Source organism: Passer domesticus, chromosome 3 (assembly GCF_036417665.1).
Source record: "Passer domesticus isolate bPasDom1 chromosome 3, bPasDom1.hap1, whole genome shotgun sequence".
Taxonomy (NCBI): domain Eukaryota; kingdom Metazoa; phylum Chordata; class Aves; order Passeriformes; family Passeridae; genus Passer; species Passer domesticus.
Window position 1 is genome coordinate 90,555,177 of NC_087476.1, and position 19,932 is coordinate 90,575,108.

Genomic DNA, 19,932 nt, shown 5'->3' on the forward strand with positions numbered 1-19,932 from the left:
TCCTAATATGTAGCAGCTTTTAGAAAAGTCTTCCACCAAAAAAAAAGTTTGCATTGGGAAATTAAAATGCAGTGTGTACCCTACTGAATTCCTTGATTTTGACTGAAATAGTAAGCTTGATCCTTTCCCTTCCATTTTAGATATTTGAAGAGCTGAGGTCCTTTTTGAAGTCCTTTTTGCACTCGACAAGCACATAATTCTTAAATAACACAAGTAACAGGCATCTTGCAAGACTGCAGCGTTTGTTTTGTTTGTGTCATGCAAGGTCTCCTGCTCTGAGTTCAGAGTCAAAGCCAGAACAAAACATTTTTATATGAGTTGTCAGAGATGTCACTTTGTTCTCTAAAGGTCTAAATGATTATCCAAATTGTCCTTTTCTGTGGGTATGGGCTCATTTACTGGTAGGCAAAGTTTCTCCAAATTTATTTCTTTAAATGTCGAGGAGGCTGGAAAAGGAGTACTTCACAAATGAACAGGGTTATTTTCAGATCCAGATTGCCTATTTTGTATTTTGGGTCAATAGAAACTTCTCTTCAAGGCTCTTGGAATTCTGGAAAGATTCAAATACACTGCAAATAGCATCAGATATCTGGAGACTCTGATTCACCTCATGCAAATAAAGCCATTGCATTCAGGAGTAACTTAGCTTTAGGTTACTGGGTTAGAGATCGCTGTTTATTTAAAATGAAATCCTGGAGCCAGCTGAAGGAAATGACAGTGAGTTTGGTGAGGCCTGTAGTACCTGACTGCCATGGTTAAACTGAACAAGTAGAATAGTATGTTAAAAATAAAAAATGCTAGATTTATCCCATCTTTACTCAGAGCTTTAACCCTAGTCAGAGCTAGTTAAAGTCTGTTTAATTTCTTTCAGTTTCAGCAAAAGTGAAACAGTTGGTTTCTGTCCTCCTGTGCCCAGTGGGAAACAAAAAACTCCCTAGTATGGAAATGTAAACCTGCATTTTGATGATCTGAGTTTGTTGTCAATATCACAGGCTAAGGACTGTAATTTTATAAGGATTGTGTATAGCTGAAGTGGCCTTCCTAGCAAGACTTAATGTAAGACAAATGACTAAAATCAGAAATGGATTTATTTACAAGCTTAAGTTTAAGGTGATGGCAATTAGTGTGAATGCTGTAATTCTTTGGGAGTCAAGGAGCCTTTTCTAGCAAAGCTGTTTGAGCGTTACCCTATAACCAGAATTACTGCTCAAAATATAAATTCAGGAGTCAGCAGCTAATTATTAGCACTGAGCAACCCCACATTTTCTTTGAATGACTAAATCTACTTAGAGCTCCCCGTTCAGACGGGCATTCAGGAATACCCTGAACTATAAGCACATTGTTTAAGTCCATGGACTTTCATTGGATTTAACAGGTCTTTAAAGTTCAGGCTGTACTTAGGGAACCTGCTGTACAGGGGACCTACAGAATAACTCAGGCAGGTGACAGTGCTTTAAAAAGCAGTGACAGTATGAGCCAAGCACGGCCTGATTCTTGAAATCTGGCAGCCCTATAAAGCAATGAAAGGGTCACAGCTTAAAGGACAAATTTGTTTGAACTGTAATTCAAACACTGCCTGGACTGGGGAATGTGCTCATCCCTGTGCATGCCTCTTCATCCTCCCCAGATCTGTGCTGGTTCGGGGTGAGTTTTTGTCACGTCTCAGACTGTGTGATGTGCACGATGTATTCCAGGAGAGCTGCCAGCAGTTCCATAGCTTGAACCACAAGTAAGATAGAGAGGTCTGCTTTTGTGATGAGTAAGGAAACCCTGTTGAGGTGGTTCTGGACATGGTTGTGCAGTTGCCTAGTTTGAAACTATCCCATGCAAAAGTGTAAGGGTGTTAACCTGTGGTAGAAGACAGATGAGCCTTGTGCAATTTTGTATTCTTGACCTCACTGAGCAGCTTTGTGTGGAGTTTGTTTCCCAAGATACAAGGGCATACTACCTGATTCCAGTGGTTTTCTGGTTTTATATACTGGCTTTTCTGTGCAGAGAGCAGACTGCTGGAGCATCCAGCACATCAGCTGGTGTTCACTGATACCTGGGGAAGATGGTTTTGGTTATGTGTAGGTGCCTGCAGCAAAACTATCTTTTTTTTCTGATACACAGACTTGTTTAGCTGGAGCTCAGCCCTGATAACCTGTCCATATTTTCTGTTGAGAAATATTTGTGGTGTGCACTCCTTTAGGACTTCATGAGCTTGTCCCTTACACAAACGTGCTGGTATTGAAGTTAGGTGGGCATTAATAAAAGGGTGAAGTTAGTTCATCCTGTTAGGGGAGAGAAAAGGATTCCCTTTCCCTTCCCCATCAGAATCAGGGTGGCTTTCCATTGTGTGACTGGCAGACAGTCTTTTGGATTGTTTTCTCTTTGTTTCTTAGACCTGGTCAAATCCTTACGAAGTAGTTTTGGTGCTGCTCCTGAAAAGTAAGAGGTAAATCTTAACAGCAGAGTTGACAAAACTAAGCTAAGAAGAGTGCAAACAGGCAGATAGCTGTGCAGGTGGAAAGCTACCCTGATTTCAGAAAACTATTTCAGCTGGATTGGTTGGGAGCCTTATCAGCAACCCAGGCCATTAGCATTAGAGCTCTCTGCTCAGGGGGTTTATTTGCTGTCATATCATCCATTTCCCCTCTTGCATCCAGAGCCAGGCACTGGCCCAATAATAGCCTGATACAACCTGCTCCCTGCTCTGGAGCAACAATCCAGCAGTATGACACACAGCCTCTGAAAGTGGAGGCAGTGATCAGGCCTTTTGGGTGCACAACTGCCAATACAAAAGAGGAAGATCTAAATTAATATATATATATATAAATGATAGCACCTCTCTTTAAAACACACATTGAGATAAAATAATGGAATGTCTCATTTTAGTTCACCTCTGCAATAGAAATCCTTTGAGGCTGCTTTCCCTGGTATAATAATAGGAATGTTGTGAAGACTTCAGTTTCTATGGACTCACCTGTCTATGCTTCAAATAGGATAAAGAGAAAAATGTATTTATTGTGAAAACTGTATTTTGGACTCTTTGATAACGCAACTGAAGTGCCTCCTCAAAAGGCAGAAAGGAAGTTTGCAATGTTCAACAAATCCCAGTTCCTGCTGTTGTCCACTAACCCTCAGCAAGGGATCATCTCTTTCCCTTCCAGGCTCTGCACAATTCAGTTTGGCAGCCAGTACTTAAATATCAGCATGAACTACAGCACCTCAGAGGCTTTTTGCACCCAAACGTTCAAAGTTTTGAGGTTTTTGGTGAGGGGGCAGAGGAGGGAGATTGAAAGCGATAGAAACAGTTAAGGAACATTTTGGTGACTTTGGAAGGGCTTGTGTCAAACTGCTCTGGCTTGACACTGGAAGGGACTGGTGCTTCTGCTGACACCGAGTTCCCTCAGTGAGCAACGCTGGTGTCCCCACAGCTGTACCTGTAGCTGACAGTACTTGCTGGGAGAGAAATATCTGGGATTCAGCAGGGTGTCAAGATGTGTGGCCAATTTCAGGCCTCCACAGTCGGAGTCAAAATACATAAACATACAAAGTCTTTCTGGTTTCTCTTTGGCTTGCTTTCTGTCCTTATTATCTTGGGTATCCTTTGGCACACCATTAAGCAATGCAATTCCACATGTGCTAAACTCCTTACATTCCTGGGGCTTTTCAAAAACCCAAGAGGCAATATCTTATTCTGTCAGCTTCTGCTGTATTGGGCTCATTTAAGTACAGTCCTACTGTTTTCCATCCTTGTTCAGTTCTGTTGGAGGAAAATATCGAAATGCTTACCTTACACACTTTAGCTTCCCTGCAGTACAAATACCTGGATTTTAGTGAAGTACTAGTTTAACTCTGTGTCTGCTTGCAGGTATAATTTTACCTTAAGAACTGATTATTTATTAGAAGAGCAGCCATATTACCATCTGTCACAAATGTGTACTGTTACAGAACAATCAGAATACCTATGTGACCGGAGTGTGAGCCTTGGGAGTGGATCCCACAGTCTCCAGGCTGGGCACAATTCACCCAACAAGGTGTCAGGAATGGCATGATCTCTTTGTTGCCCAGCCTGTGGCCCATTCAGTGGCTTCAAGAAAACTATTCTGCCCTTCATCTTATCTTCCTCACCTGCAAAATAAACAGTGGTGATTCTTCACTTCCTTGGTATTAAGCTAGGTTAAAAATATTCAAAAAAACTCTGTTTTGAGCTCTTTGCTGAGAAGGCACTGAAGTAATTCAGAGTTATCTAATTGGATACAGCATTGTGCTGCCAACCAAGATGTTTTCAGCTGAGCCAGTCCATTATGTTACAGAAATTCATAGGAAGATGAAACACCATGGAAAGTTAAGTATTGAAAGAATACCAAACAAAGTGACTGGATTTTCCTTTGTCTAGAGGCCATTGGGTAATGATATCGGGAACAAGAACAGAAAACAGGGGAAGTCGTGTGGGGCTTTCCCTGATCTACCTTGAGCTTCTGGTAAGCTGCAGTTCAGGGACTACCTCGAGCAATGATGTGCATTTGGACAATCATGTTTAATGAGCAGTGATGGGGACATTTTCCACAAACTTGTCTAATAATTTTGTTTCTTAAGCTATTGACAGCATTGAGCTCTGGTTTAATAGGTGTTGTGTGAAAAGAGCACTTCCTTGTGTTTCAAACTCGCCTTCTAGCTTTGTTTGGTTCTCCCTATTATTGCTTATGCTTATAAGAAACAGTGATTCATCTCTTCCTTACATTCCCTGGCTTGCTTGTCATTTTAGATATGCCCAAGGTCATATCTTCATGGCCCCTCCTTGTTGTTCCCTTCTGTCCAGGGAGTCCCATTTGGCAGGAAAGTGCAAGTTCCAAGCCTAGAACAGCGATTTGGCAGCAATCTGTAATTTGATGTTTTTAATCAAAGCTGTGCCCTGACTGTGCTTCCAGGTTCAGGCAAGTTGTTGCGGAGTACGAACCAGAAGCGCAGGAAGTATCCCGGCTCTTCCGCTCCGTCCTGCAGGAAGCTGCTGAGAAGATCAAAGAGGAGGAAGAGGCCAAGAAGCTTGCAAGGCAATGGAACACAAAGAACAGAACCAGCCTCTCCTTAACAACATTTAAATCTCGGTCCAGGATTTCCCCATTCATCAGTGACATCAAGACCATCTCAGAGGATGTGGAACGGGGCACCCAGCCCAACAGGAGGGTTTGGAGCATGCCAGAATTTAGGAACACCAAGGATTTCTGACTCTATACTAAATAAGGTTTTTAGACACTGATCTTTCAAAAATCCAGTTAACCCTTTTTTAACTCTACTGTTTCTTCTTTTTTCCATCTCTCTTTTCCTGCCTGTCTCTGTCTTGGAAGCTGTGTCCGTAGTAACCGCTGCAGATGCCTGCAGTCTGTGACACCATTTATTACCAAACATGGTAGCTTTTCCTTTGACTCAGTAGCTATCCAGTAACCTTAAGGACAAGGCTCACTTACTATCTCGTTTTTATTACTGCTTTCTTGTGGAAAATGAATTAGTTTTGCTATGTCTGTTTTCTCCCTTTCCCCTCCAGCCTGGATGTAGTTATCTATAAAAATGTTTGGCTCAAGCTACTGAGAGCTGCTGGCTCCTCCAATCTTGCTGAAAGCAAGACAGCCACCTAAATGAGTGAGGCTTGCAGGATCAGGCTTGTGAGCTAAAGCTAGTATCTGATTTGGAACTGAACTTCCTTTTCCAACTAATAGCCTTCCTCAGTGCTACAACAAACTTCACAGGTAACCTCAGCACTGCTCTTGATCCGCTTTTTTGCTGACAGTTCACAATCCAACCTGAGTAGAAACAGGCCCAAGCTTTTTGAGATTAAAGACCAATCATGTTCCACAACCACCAGTTTATGCATGTTCAAGTTTCTTGGGTACTTTCTCTTTTGTGCAGGCAGAACCCCCAGAACTTTGCACTTGCAGAGTAGATAGAAATTTATCAACCTGCTGTGTAGATAGGCAGGTGGATACCTCAGTGCTGTGTTAAGTGCTGCTCTGGGGCCTCAGTGCTCTGTGTTGCTGAGAAGTGCTCCACCCTACACCCCAGAAATAAGTCAGAAATCACCCTGCTCTGCAGAAATTAATGTTTATGGCCAAGCCTGAAAGAGGGCTGAAGTAGAGTGGCCATGTAAAGGGAAGGGTGAAGGGACTAAGCATTCATCTCCAGTGATGTACAGTGGCAACAGTTGAGATCATGTGAACTTTTTGCTGCTGTGAGTGACTGAAGTGGTCTGGCAGATGAAGGTTCTTCTGAGACCTTGAAGAGACAGGAAAATGCCACTAAGGAAAAGCTGCTAAGGCCCTAACGCAGCATCAGCAGGGAGAGCTCGCACCAGCAAAGGGAACAGCAGGGCACACTGTGAAAGTCGAGTGTCCTGCAGAGAACCCAAGGGCTAGGATGCTTTGTGGTGACCAACGGGAGATGGGGAACGAAGAGAGGGATTTGCTTGGATGACTGGCTTTTTGGGAATCATCTTAGTGGGGTATAGCCTCCTGGAGGACCCTGTAGCTTTGTTGTTCTTTTGTCCGTTTCCAGCTATTTTTCCCTGGGGATCTTTGCAACAGCATGTGGGTTCTACAGCCAAGATTAAAACCCTCTGAAGCTGTGCCAGCTCTGGGAAGAATTCCAGTACATTAAATCTATCCTAGACTAGAAATGTGCAGCTTCTTCCAGAGATAGAGGAAGGCATCATAAAACAAAGGTTGAGATCAACCCCCTAAGAGCTCTCTGAGACTGGGATTCTGACTCTTCCTCTCTCCCCTCTGGGCTATGTAAGATTGAAGATAAGGCTTTCTTAGTAGCACCAGGCTGCAGTTTCTATCCCTTGGTAAACATTGCTCCCAGCAACCCTGCTAGGGAGAGAAAGCAGCTCACTTTTAATCAAAAAGTCAGGGCTTCCAAATACAGCATCCAGTTTGAGACAGGCTATTCCAAGTTTAGGTCAATGAGGGAGAGTTTAAAGCCTTCTGACAATCAGCTTAGTATTTTTCAGCCATATGTCCTTGTGAAGTAACGTGACTGCATACATGAAGTAAAAACCAAGGCTAGATATACTTAGCATAACCTTAGCTGTCTAGAAGATGTAGGATCTCTAGCAAGGGGTCACCACAATTTGCAGAAACAATTCTTGTTTGGAAAAGAGTCAGCCATATTTTTTTATATATTTGCAAGCCACTGTATGGTACTGAAGACTGAGATGAGTTCATGAATTTCATGCTGCAGCTCTGTATTCATTTTATTTGCACTTATGTTCTGTTTGACACCTTCAGTATTGACTGCATTGATGAGATGTTTGATGGACTGCTGGGAGACACGGGACCTTCTGACACACTGCCACAAAGCTCTTTGTTACAGCACAGGGTCAGTAGCATGCTCACTCTTTCTTAAGGAGAATCAGCAGTAAGTACCTTCCCTGCAGCAATGTAAAAGCCGAGGAGATCACTGATGGGTGTTCACACTATCACAGTAGCCTGTGATTGTGCTGTGTCCTTCATTAACAGCTTCCAGCTGGCAGACACCATTCTTGTGCAGCAAAGGAGGCAGAGCTGACCTTTAGTCCAAGCCCTGCGTTTTACAGAGGCCAGGCTGTGGCAGTGCTTGTGACAGCTGTTTTGCCTCAACTTACCTATAATTTATAATTCCACAATAAAACACGATCCAAACTCTTGAACAGTAGTATCACTCTCCCTTTACTACTTCTGAAAGTTACACTGGGCTGACAGTAGGATCTGATGGTAGAGGGATATTCAGAGACCAAGCTATGAGAGATCTATTCTTATTCCACGCTATCTAGTACCCTTACAGGGGTAGAAGTAGTACCCTGTTTGACTGCAGCCAGCTGCTTGGACACTGACTGTGAGCTCCTGCATTGTGCATGCAGCAGCAGGTACTGAAGCAGAGCTGCGAGGTGATCAGGGTGCACAACTGCTGCACTGCTCCTGGTGCTCATTTTTCTTAGAAATGCTGCACACTGAACCTTAAATGATCCTTTGGTCTCAGCATGCAGCAAAAATCATGCACTCATGTTTGCCTTGTCCTAATTCCACATTTGGCATGGCTAAATTAGTGTCAGTTTAAATGAGGAGCATGAAACTCCTGACTGTTCCCACCTACTGTGCTGTGGTCCGTGGCACTGGGCACACACAGCAGGGTAACCAGATTGTTTCTGCCTAAAGCCAACCCAAATGATCCATTGCAGGTGGCTCACAAACCATAAATCTGGACTAATGGTGGTCTGAAACAAACTCTTGTGAAAATTGTATAGTGTGAAGATATGGTCCTCACTGGTAACTGTCTGACTCCACAGCTCTGTTCCTCCTGGGCTGCACTACTTGCTAGTGTAGAAAAACAAACAAAAAATCTTGATGAGACCCTCTCATCTGTTTTCAGCACCTCCTGAGAGCTCATCCTGTGTGTTAATTCTTTAAGGAGAATGAAACATTCACTATCAGCACGTCATCATTAACAAGCAGAAGTGAACTGAATCATTCTCAATCCTCAAACATTCTTTCAGAACTGAGCAAGGCTTTTGGTATCAGCTCAGAGCAGCCCTGTTGCTCCGTTGCTGAGTGTTGTGCTGTCCAAAGGACATTGTCACACCCAGGAAAAAGCAGTCCTAGGTTTGCTATAACTGCTAATAAGTAATGGCAGCAGCTCAGCTACACTGCCCAGCTTCCAGGGGCTGGCACTCCTTAGAGCCTCTGCTGTCCTGAGGGAGGCTGTGCAGCCCTGCTCCTGTGGCTTCTAGAGATGAGCCTGGCCATGGGCTGTGCCAGCCAGAAAGGATGTGCAGGCAGGAGCTGAGATTCCTTACCCACAGCAGCACAGAGTTCAGGCAGCTGTCATGCCATGGGGAATTGGAATAAGCTCTGAGGGAAATACCTGTCTGCTGACACTGCACTGTTTATACATGTCAACCTGGAACCTTGGAGAATTAAAGTAAAGCTGTGGAATATAAGCCAATTTATTTGTACTTGTCTTTAATTAAAGGTCTCCTGAAATATAATCTGTCTATATCTAGCCAAACACAACAGCTGTTCCACTGCCCTACTGTGTATGTATCAAAGCAGGAAGGCACGAAGGCTAAAGGCACTTGACCTAAACAAAAAACCCTCCCTCCTCTCTCTACAGGCTACACATGCAACTGCCCACCTTCTATCTTGCTAGCTCTACAATCAGATCTCAAGACAGGTGATAAATAACCAGGATTAAGCAATTGCAAAGGTCTGAAGTTCTCTGAAGCTACATGGTCTGCAGATACAACCTTGAATCAAAGTCTTCATCAACATCAACGTGCTTCTGAGCACGTCTTACATTAACCAGTATTACCACAAAATGAGATGACATGAGAGACAAAATGGGTGTTTTGTCTCCAGATACTTTTGAGTCACTCTGTTGATTCCATACCTGATCCTGTGTACTGGAACACTTTAATATCAGCAGATGGCCCCAGATGGCTCAGAGCTCCCTGTGCTAAGCAACGTATATACAAAGCATACATGTGTTTTAAACAAAAGGGAACCCTTTTTTCCCCCACATGAGGTATTACTGAAGCATGAATTGCATTGCTTAGCACATTCTGGCATCAGACAGATGAGTGGTTCCAAAAGGGGACTGTGTGAGTACAGGGGGCCTATAGCACAGAGTTACTCCTTGCCAGAAGCTGTGGACAAGCACATCTGTGTTGTTGCTTACACAACTTCCCCCAGACACTGCTATAGGCCTCTCCCAGAAGGAAAACTATAGTTTGACTGATTGGCCCCTCTGATATTCCTGTGTCCTGCTGCACCTCCCTGCTAAAGGATATGGCACTGCAGTTTTTCCCAAAAAGCATTCTTAGCAGAACTGGACTGCATCAGTCACAGCCTTCTTGGTTGTGCCCTGCAACAGAGTAGGCCTTCCTCAGTTCCACCCACCTGTGCCAGGCAGAGACATCATAATTTCAGTGCCTGCTTCTCCCTGGTACTGCTGTCTGTGTGTGGGCTGTTGGCACAAGGGACCTCTTGTTCCCTCTGCATAGTCAGACAAGCCATGTCTCAAGCTGGCTTACATCAGAAAGATGCTCTGTTGGCCCTGAGTGCTGGGTCGTGGGCCCAGGTCTCCCAATGACTACCAGGTATTTTCTGTGCATTTCCTGCAAAAAGATATTCTCAGACAAAGGGAAAATCCTTACAGATGAGATCTTAAAAAAACACAACAGAAAGGTGAGAAAGAGGCCTACAAGACATACTGTATACACTATATGTCACTGGACACTTCATAAAATTATAAATTGTTAGGGTCCTGGCTAGGATTACCCCACAGATTATAGCATTTTACCTCTGTATTTTAGCCACAGACACATGTTGCCTTTACCAAATAAATGTAATCTAACCCAGGAGCAGAGACACCAAAGTGAGGAAAAGAGCTTCTGTGTTTTTGACATCAGAGTATCTGCTCTCAGAATGTAATTACTATTACATCTGCTTAGTGTTCACAATGCTGTATCCTCAGAGGCCTCTATCAGGTCACAGTCCATCTGCAGTACTTTTCCAACCTGATTCTTTCCAGTGTCAAGTGGCTTAAAGCAACAGATTGCACTTAATTTGGTCTGAAGACTATTTAAATAACCAGATGTGTTATGAAGCAGTGACACTGAAATACTTCTTACGTTGCAGAGTCATCTTTCTATATTCTGGCACTGATGTTTATGAGATGGAGAAGAGCAGAGTGCAGTTTCTGGAGAACTCAGCAGCCCCAGGTAGGGTGGTGCACCTTCCAGGCTTCTGCTGGCTCTCAGCAACCTGCTCCTGTTGAATTCAGCTACTGAGAAGTTAAAGGCTTCCTACTGCCATTGGCACACAGGCACCAGCAGAAGAGACTATTGTCTGTCCTCAGCACAGCCAAGGGCAAGAAAGGAACAAAGACTGGATTAAATTCATAGGACAGCAGTAACACATGTTCCCCATAAACAACCATAATTAGGAATTTGCTAGCTAATTATAGGGTTTCAGAATAAGAAAGTGCAAAGCCAATGTCCAAAGGTAAAAAAAAAAAAAAAAAAAAAAAAAAAAAAAAATTTCTGTGACATTCCAGCTGGACAGCATTGCCACCTACCGGCAGATATTCCAGCACCGACCAACCAGGGAACAGGCAGCAGCTTCCTAACCAGGCCTCTCGGGACAAATGCAGATTCCTCACTCTCACACCACTGTTCTGTCACCCCTAGGACAGCTCACGCATGGAGAGCAAAGTGAGCACAAGTGATGTTAGCCCTGGTGTTCAGTGCCTGAGAGGAAGATGGCACAGCAGCCAGCACGCTGGCATGGGAGCAGCTGCCATCATGGGCACGAGGTGCCTCTCAGGCTGCGTGGTGATGCTGCTCTTCAGGCTGCCCCAAAGGGCTCTCAGGGGCTTCCTTAGACCCCTCAGACAACACTGCATCAGTCACACTCCTGAAGCACAATTCAACACTGAAATTGAACAGGCAGGGAGAAGAAAATACCTGTTGCCAACAGGCAAATAAATCTCGGTCTCTGCATTGGACAGTAATTTTGGTGATTAATTTTGTCCAGAGATGGAACTAGGCAGATGGCTGCTTGCCAATAATTTTAAGAAGCAGGTCCTAAAAACTCATCACCCTACAGCTTGAAATATAACCAAGTGCAAACTGGAGGATTCTCAAGTGTGCCCAGGACCTCATTCCTTCAGGAAAGCCCACTATGACATAAAATCCAGCCATTCCACAGAGTCCTCAAATGACAGAGGAGGTCCCAGCCTTGAGTGTTGAACCAGAACTTTGGAAACTTGTTTCTAAATACACATAGCAAAGACCCACACAGCAAAGACAATGAGGAGAGTGTTCAATGCATGAAAGGACATCAGAGCTCCACCAGCCATCACGGTCCTTGCCCACACCAGGAAACCTTCAGTGATTGACCCCAAGGCAAGTCAATTCAGCCTCTCTGACCTCTGTTCTTCCCCTGCATGTAGCTCACTCAGTTTTTCCTGCTGCAGAGGATGACTGAGAATGATACATTCCTGCAGCATGAAACCCCAAGTACATCCAAACAGCAAAACCTGCCCAAGTTTAACCATACTGAACTGTTACCAAAATGGCAGGCCCTGCTCAGTTCTACAGGATGAGACACCTTAGTTCCATGGAGCCAGGTACTTCCAAGCCAAAGTGGCATTTATCAATATTTCCTCAGCTTTTCATCTCTGCTATGTTTTTGTGTGGGCAAAAGAATAAAGTTCAAGCCAACTCTAAAGGAAATGAGTAACAAAGGATTGCACTGCCCACAGGAACTGGCTAAGGTAGAATATTTTAAACAGTGCCAAGGATGATGGGCATGGCAGCAGCAGCTCAGAGAATGTATCCTTCATCTCCTTCCCACAACACTGACTTCTGCTTCTGAAAATTCTGCTGCTAAAAAAAATTCAGTTGAGTTCTGCATGACTCTCAGAATGGAAAATGGTGCAGAACACAGAAGGTGAGTGTGATAGGGAAGACTGTCACACACACACATACACTCACACAAAGGGCAGGTTTCACATCTAAAATACTTCTATTGCTTGGCTTTTTAAGAACCTCAACTTGCCCAGCCAGGTAAGCTTCTGCAGCCCCTCCCTCATCACCTGACCTCTGCCCCACTCCACAACTTCTGACAGCAGCCGTCTCCCTCCACCCCTGCCTCACCTTTTCCACTGCTCTATTGCTCCAGCCTTCACCCTTGCCCATGACATGCACTTCTTGGTAGAGCTGGCAGCAAGTCTCTCTGTCAGCCATGTATCAGGTTAACATCCCACGCGGCTTCACAGTTCCCTCATGCAAATTTCTCAACCTGATTTTCACTACATTCTTCCTGTTGTAGCCTTCCCACCCGGCTCAGTGGTGCACCTGCCACAACAGGGATCTGAAGCCAAACTTTAGTGAAAGGGTCAGTGAAATTAACTTCTTCCCTGAGGGTGAAAGGCATGGAAAATTATTCTGGCTCTAAGGGCCTGTGCTCACTAGAGAGGACTGGAATCTGTTGGCCTTTTCCCAATAGCAGCTTCAAAGATACTCAGTCCCAAGAAGAAGCACAAGGTCTCAGAGCTTGTGAGCAAAGATGGAGAAGGGAAGGAAGCAACAGGACTCAAGCCTCTTCAGAAACCTGAGAGCCCAAACGGAGATGGGTAGAACAGAAAAGGAGGCTTACAAAAGCAGCAACTGCTGGGAAGTTCCAGAGAGCACTTGTAACTGACTGGGCAGGAGAGAATAAAGCAGAATTACTGCCACAAAGTTTAAGCAGCTTGGCTTTGTGAAAGAAATGATAGCTTAGAAATAAATGCTGCCACAGAAATATTTTAAAGCATACCCAGCATGTCAAGAATAATAAAGAGAAAATGTCTCTGTCCTGAACACACACACCAAAAAAAAAAGGGTTTGTTTTTTAAGAATAAATAGTTTGACTTATTTTTGTACCATGAGAGACAACTACCAAAACCCTAAAGGAAGAAGAGTCCGTATCATATTACTAAAGGCCCTTGGCCTTTTCCCTACTAATGCACAACCGGGCAGGAGTTTTCACGATCTTGAAACAAAAAGCAAATTATTTAAACTAAGTATGAACATTCCAACCAACACAGTTGTTTACAACTGTGATCTCTGGGTTTCCCATTGCTATTTTCTTTGCACCTTCCAAATTTCTACTCCCTACCCCGCACCAAGTCTTCCAAAATTACACTATCTTTACACAGAATGTAAGCTAGGGAATGGGAAGGATGCTGTTTTCTAGAAGTGTGTTTGGGATTAAGCCTGTTATGCAAAGTCCAGAGACAAAAGCTGCTTATCTGGGCAAGATGCTTTGACATCACTAGCTATAAAATAGCAAAGTAGCATAAATCAAAGCATAATCCCCATGATAAATAAAAGGGGTTTTCCTGTTTGGTTGGTTTCCCCCCCCCCCCAGTGACATTTCAGTACAGTGCTTTTAAAAAAATCCTTTTGATTGTTGAATTAAAAGTCAAGGAAACTCCATTTCTTACCTATGTTTTTTCAAGTTTTATGTTCGTAAGAATGTATGGAGTTTCTCTGCTGGATCAGGGCTTTAGTCTCTAAAGAGTTACATCTCTGCAACAACTACAAAATGCTTCACAACAAAAGAAAACCAAGGAAAGGAGAGGATTCTAGCATCTCAGAAAGTTTCACACATTAAAACAGTAATAAAATTATCCCTTGAGCAATGGTACAAATCTTCAGGATTACTTCAAAACACTGTAGCAGACACAGACACAATTTTCCATTTGCTCTTTAATGAACTCCCCCCACTCTCACTGCTGTACACTTAATGTTTTTGTCAAAGTCAACTCCCCTCGAGGCCTTCCTTCAGGCATTCCTAAACTGTAGCTCCTGAGGAGCACCAGCTTGACGAGTGATTCAAGTGAACTCCCACAGCAGGGTTACGTACAGAGGGGCCTGCTGCGTAACCAAGAGTCAAGGTGTGGAAGGAAGAGTGCAGGCACTGAGCAATTGATCACAGCTGGCACACCCAGGCTGTGCTGGGCTCCTGCAGCCTGTCCAGCCCTGTCTCATCTCACAGAGAAGTCACTGTCACTGCCTGCCTCAACACCGTTCCACAGCTCTTTCTCCATCAGACTAAGGTATGTCGATGGTACGTGTCTTGCTGCACTTCAAAGAGAAAGACTGGATACACGGCTCACAGGATCAGAAAAGCAGGCCACAACTCCAGAGCTTTCAGTCCAGGAACTGCAGCTCCAGATGTGGGGGGTAAACAATCTATTATGAACTGAACAACTGATTCAGATAAACAACCAAAACCAGAGACCTTTCCTGCTTCTATTTTAGGATAAAAATAATTTGCTACCATTATTGCTCTAGAGTATTTTGCTGTTACACTTTCTAATGAGAGAGAGCAATAAACTGTCCAGAGAAATACCACATCTTGAGTTCTGAAAGAAAACAACATATTAGTGAATGAACTTTCAAAAAAAAAATCATTTATGTAAAAGGATGCTCTATTTACAAAGGTCAGTTTGCTCTTCATGATACACATAACCACTACCAGAAAAAAAATACATAAAAGAAACACCTCATCTTTAAAATAAACATTTACAAATACTCTGCTTAAACTACAAGAAAAATTAAGACATTTGAAATTAAGAGTGCATTCTGCATGCAGTTAAGACAGAAATTACATTGCTGGACTTCAGTGTGTCATTTCTTATCATTGTGAACAACACACACTTGAGCTTTTCTAAAACACCACAGCCAATCTATTACCTTAGGATCTCAAAATGAGGACATGGATCTCCATTAACAAGTTATTAGCTACTCTGGTGTTCTGCCATTAAAAAAAGGACATTCCAATTTTCTTCTCAGTAGGAGGATCTGGTCTTGTCCAACTTGGTGTCCTTTTCCCTGAGTTTCTCTTTAGTGTTCTGCTAGGATGACAGTTGGCTTGGTACATCCATCAGTCCTTGGTGAGGACTCTTGCTGTTACAAGGCAGAGTTCAGAAATTCCAGGAGCTGGGCACGGTTCCGGTCCCTCTGCAGAGCAGACAAGCAGAGGCAGTGGTTGAACAGACCTGTACTCAGGAGCAAAGCCACAGATCCCTGTTTTCTGTGGGATTTCCACCTCCCAAAGCAAGTGCCATTGACAGAGCTGGCTCTCACCAGCTACCAGCGAGGCCTGGGTGCCCAGGGGAAGTGCCAGGCAATGGCTTCTGGAGAGACAAATGTCTCACTATTCCAGGAGGCATTTCCTAAGTGGCTCCCTAAGGAGGCTCCACTGGGCTGTCATCCTGCAGCTCACAGCCTGCCCAGGAGAGCACTCACAAGCACAACAGATGCTCCTCTCTGGTGGCTGAAGCAACTTTCACTGTATTCACAGCAAGTCCTGAGCTTTGGGGAATATCTTTTTTCCCCTCTGTGCACGTACAGCAGCTTATGCAGCATAACAGAACCCTGAATTTGGGTTCTGTTTCACAAAAGAGATGGCCCAACCGGTCAATTCCAGAGTTTTTTATAAAAAATTACTGGATTTTCAAATACTGATGGATGTTGTTCAATTCAGTAAGACCACAGGCCCCAATCAAAAAAAGGACCAACATCAAGTATTTGACATCAGATATTGTAACAAGCAGGCTACTGGAACAGAACAAGCAAACATTCAGCATAATTTAACACACACTTTGGCGTCACAGAGAGAAGATAATGTGTTTTCAGTCAAATTTAACTCAAGAATTCTCAGACTGCTTTGCCAGCTGTAGAATGAACTGCTAGGGCTGAACCTGAATCTGCCAAGCTGGACACCTCAAGGAAGTAACACTTCCTGACCAGTACCAGAGCCCTCTGCAGGTCATCCTAGGGTGTTGAAGAGTGAAGGTGTTTAAGTGCCGAGTCCAAACATCCATAGCTATAGCACACACTACTATTCATGGTATTTATTTCCCAGGGTATCTCAGCAAAAACATTTGACTGCTCCGAGAAAATGCAGGAGCATGTGGTCCTAATAATACAACTGGGTTTTTAAAAATTCCTCTCTAAATCAACGCTAGTCTTGCATGTGTTAGAAAAGCACAGTGAAGTAGCAATTATCACAACAGATCACAAGAGACTGAAAGAAGATGGGTACAATTAATACCAGTGTAAGAGAAAGCTACAAACTGGCTAATGATTACAGGCTGCAATTCTAAGAACCTACACAAGCATCCTTCGGTTTATCTGCTCATGACTGAGTATTACAAGCTCCTTCATAACATAAAACCTGCCAAAAGAATGATTTAATATTTTTCAGAGGGCATCACAGCCACACTAAAAGCTACACTCAGTTTACAACTCTTAACTGCAAGACCCACTCTTCTACAAAAACTACTATTAGCAAAACATTAAAAGATACAGCATTTTTTCTTAGGAACATTTAGACTAATTAACTCTTACCTCTATATCTTCCTTAGTCTTCTTTATTTTCATCTTAATTTTCTTTCCGGTTATCATGCTGTAGTTTTCATTCTTCTTTTTGTTTTTGAAGAACTGACATGAGATCACATGTTAAAAAGACATAAGCTTTGATCAGAACCATTACAAATCTTATGTAAAATTACAGACAATAATCTTTTAGACTTCCTTACTGTCCACAACAACAGAGAGAGGTTTCTACTGGTTGATGACCAAACTGGTGATCCCATAAACATTTTTATGACAGGATGGATTAAGTATGTAGGTGAGAAATAAAACAGGGCTTCACACTCAGACCAGTGTACCTTGGAAAGCTGGACAGGTCCTGTTTTCTCTTTCCTTTTCTTCTTTTCCTTCTTTTTCTTCATTTTGTTCTCCTTTTTCCTTTTCTACAAGAATAACACATACACTCTTATGCTTACAGACTAACAAGGGCAAAAACCCCAAACCCACAAGATCTCTCAAGGTCACTCAAGTTAAGACAGCCACGACTGCTTGCCCTTACCACTATTGGACAAGCAGCAGAAAGTAACACACCAGAGTTAGCAAACCTCAGGGCTCTGAGCAACAGAAAAGGTCTGATTCCCCATTCCCTCCCTTTTAAAGTAACCACAATATAAATCACTGAACACGGAATAGAAAAATTACAACAGCAAAAATGTACATTCACTTCTCTCACCGACTATAAATAATTTCTTCTGGCAAATTCTATAAAGTTATCAAGATTCCCCACTTCTCTTTTCTTCAGAGACTACTCGAAACTCCAGCTGGACCAGCAATGATTGGTAAAAGTACCTTGTAAATGTTTTCTCTTTTTGTATAAAGCCAAGTGCCCATTTATCAGTTCAGCTACCATAACCCTTAAAGTATGATTTAGATGTACAAAGCCACAGAAAAAAGCATTGTCTTACATGACATTTAAGGTTATTGAAATATAAAAACTGTTTTGTTTGTTAACTACTTGTTTCTCTTTGTAAACTTTTACCTTTTTGTTATGTTTTTCTTTTTTCTTTTTCTTTGACTTAGACTTAGGAGAATCTAAAATTAAGGAAAAAAATAAACAACAAAATCAAACCCTGTAAGATTAGCATTCTGAAAAAGGCATTAGTTTTACAGATAAGACAAAGAAATGTGAAACATACAAAGAAAGTGCTATAGTTCAGATATATATATATATGTAGACACAGGTTGAACTAACCCTGAGAAAGGGAACACACTGGGTTACTGCCACATACTGGACTAACATGGAAACTGAAAATACCTGATTTACTGATTCTGCAGATGTGCCAGCTTCACCTGAGTCCTCAAAGTTAAATAGTTGAAATGTTAAGACCAAAGCACGGCTAAATCAAACCCACAACTCTGGTCTTGATAGACTAGTGAAGTTAAAAAGATCTGTGTTTGTAAAATGCAACAAACTAAGGAGCTTAAATATATACAGCATATTGTTACCAAGTAATATTTATTTGAATGGCAGTTTCTCTTTAGAAGGAATTCAAATTAACCTAATTACATTGCAAACTGTTTGTGCAGTGGCACCTTTACACACAACAGGAAAGGATTATGAGAGAAACACCCTGAATAAGCAGCACTGGTATTCTGCACTGTCACTCTGTGGTGGTTTCACCTCTTCTAAAACAAGCTTTAAATGCTCTCAGGAGTGCTATCAAAACTGGAAAACATCATGTGCATGTGGAGATAGCTTACCTCTACTACTACTGGAAGAAGATGACCTTGATGATGAGCGTGATGAGGAGGAAGAAGTGGATGTACTGCTAGAAGACGATGTGGATGAAACAGATGAGGATCTGCTTCTGCTGCGCTTTCGCTTCCTTTTTTCTTTTCCTTAGGGCAACACAAGGCAACAGTGACAAGCCTGCTAGTAACTGTGGCCTACAGAAATTACTCTTAGAATTTAAACACAATAAATCCCTGTTTTGAGAGGTTGATTGTGTTTTTTCTCACTCTTCCAGTGTGCCATGGTCTACTGGCATCAGCAAGCAAGCAAACCAGTAAATGACCCAGAGGGTGACACACAAACAAAAGCACATAAACACCAGAGAGCAGCAACAGATCACAGCACCTACCTCGGGCCTTCAGCCCTTCTTCTGAGGTTGCACACAGCGTCCTGCTTTTTTCATCCTTCCTGTTATCCATATCTAGTCAGAGGCAAAAGGACATTCAATAACATCATTTCCAAAAGACTGTGGCGGTGGGAGGCAAGTTCAGAAACAGAGGAATGGATCCAGCACGCCTGAGGGCAGCGCCATGGAAGCGCAGGGTGGCACAGGTCGGAAGGGAGCACGGAGGGCTCACCCGGTCCCACCGCCCCGCTCCAGCAGGCTCATCCCGGGGCACACGGCCCGGGAGCACATTCCCCTCCCATGACACCGCGCCTCACCAAGGGGAAAGCACGTTCGGGCTCATCCCCTGCACCAGCAGCCGGAGGCCAGAGCCGCGCTCGGGTGCCGCTGGCGCAGACGCCACGGGGGTGTCACCCACACCGGCGTGCCGGGCTGTCACCGCATCACGGATCCCCCCTGGCCCCAGCGGCCGCAGGGCCCCGCGCTCCGGCCCGGCCCACCCTTCCCCGGCCGCCCCGGGCCCCGACCCACCCGCGCTGCGGCCGCGGCCGCCCCGGCTCCGCCGCCCCTCGGCCGGCGCCGCCCGCGACCCGGAAGGGCTGGGAAGGCCCGGGGAAGGCCCGGGGAAGGCCCGGCGCCGCTTCCTGCCCTCCCTCCCTCCCTGCCGGCAGCCGCGGCACGGGGAGCGCCGGGCTGTGCCGGCCGGCCTGCACAGCTCCGCGTGCCCCAGCACGCCAGTCGTGGGGGGCTGGAGCGGCTCCTGCTCCTGCTCTGAACCGAAACAAATCCAAACCCTGCTGAGCCCAGAGCCGGCCCAACCACAAATTGTCATCGCAGTGCATCCTCAGACCGCGAGGATATTCATCTGATCTAGCTCAGGGTTTCCTGAACTTGCTCTGAGTTCGTATC

The 19,932-nt window shown here is 44.0% G+C and overlaps 2 protein-coding genes and 2 long non-coding RNA genes across 6 annotated transcripts in view; 2 read left to right on the top strand and 2 right to left on the bottom strand.

The window, feature by feature from the left end:
• The window catches only part of RD3 (RD3 regulator of GUCY2D), a 22,580-nt gene extending 13,619 nt beyond the window's left edge, over window positions 1-8,961 (top strand). Inside the window, exon 3 of the mRNA XM_064414324.1 lies at window positions 4,917-8,961. Coding sequence (XP_064270394.1) covers window positions 4,917-5,214 — 298 coding nt within the window. The 3' untranslated portion in view covers window positions 5,215-8,961. The remainder of the gene's footprint in view (window positions 1-4,916) is intronic.
• On the bottom strand, window positions 8,019-11,233 carry LOC135297113 (uncharacterized). The gene is made up of 4 exons (XR_010359178.1): window positions 11,095-11,233; window positions 10,318-10,865; window positions 9,915-10,132; window positions 8,019-8,333 (listed from the first exon to the last, which is right to left on the bottom strand). It is a non-coding gene; the product is annotated as an uncharacterized LOC135297113 (long non-coding RNA).
• On the top strand, window positions 10,604-15,323 carry LOC135297112 (uncharacterized). Of its 2 annotated transcripts, none has more exons than XR_010359176.1 (4): window positions 10,604-10,738; window positions 11,207-12,470; window positions 12,852-12,917; window positions 13,029-15,323. It is a non-coding gene; the product is annotated as an uncharacterized LOC135297112 (long non-coding RNA). The 2 variants fall into 2 exon arrangements; XR_010359177.1 differs by having other exon boundaries at window positions 10,641-10,738; window positions 11,074-12,470.
• Window positions 14,960-19,870, bottom strand: LOC135297109 (pre-mRNA-splicing factor CWC22 homolog). 2 transcript variants are annotated; one of them, XM_064414321.1, is made up of 7 exons: window positions 19,555-19,870; window positions 19,027-19,098; window positions 18,647-18,784; window positions 17,925-17,977; window positions 17,245-17,328; window positions 16,922-17,014; window positions 14,960-15,529 (listed from the first exon to the last, which is right to left on the bottom strand). In XM_064414321.1, the coding sequence occupies exons 1-7, from the start codon at window positions 19,853-19,855 to the stop codon at window positions 15,479-15,481; spliced, it is 792 nt and encodes a 263-aa protein (XP_064270391.1). In that variant the 5' UTR covers window positions 19,856-19,870; the 3' UTR covers window positions 14,960-15,478. The 2 variants fall into 2 exon arrangements, with proteins under 2 accessions (XP_064270391.1, XP_064270392.1); XM_064414322.1 differs by lacking the exon at window positions 19,555-19,870 and adding an exon at window positions 19,341-19,492.
• Between the last annotated feature and the right edge of the window lie 62 nt (window positions 19,871-19,932).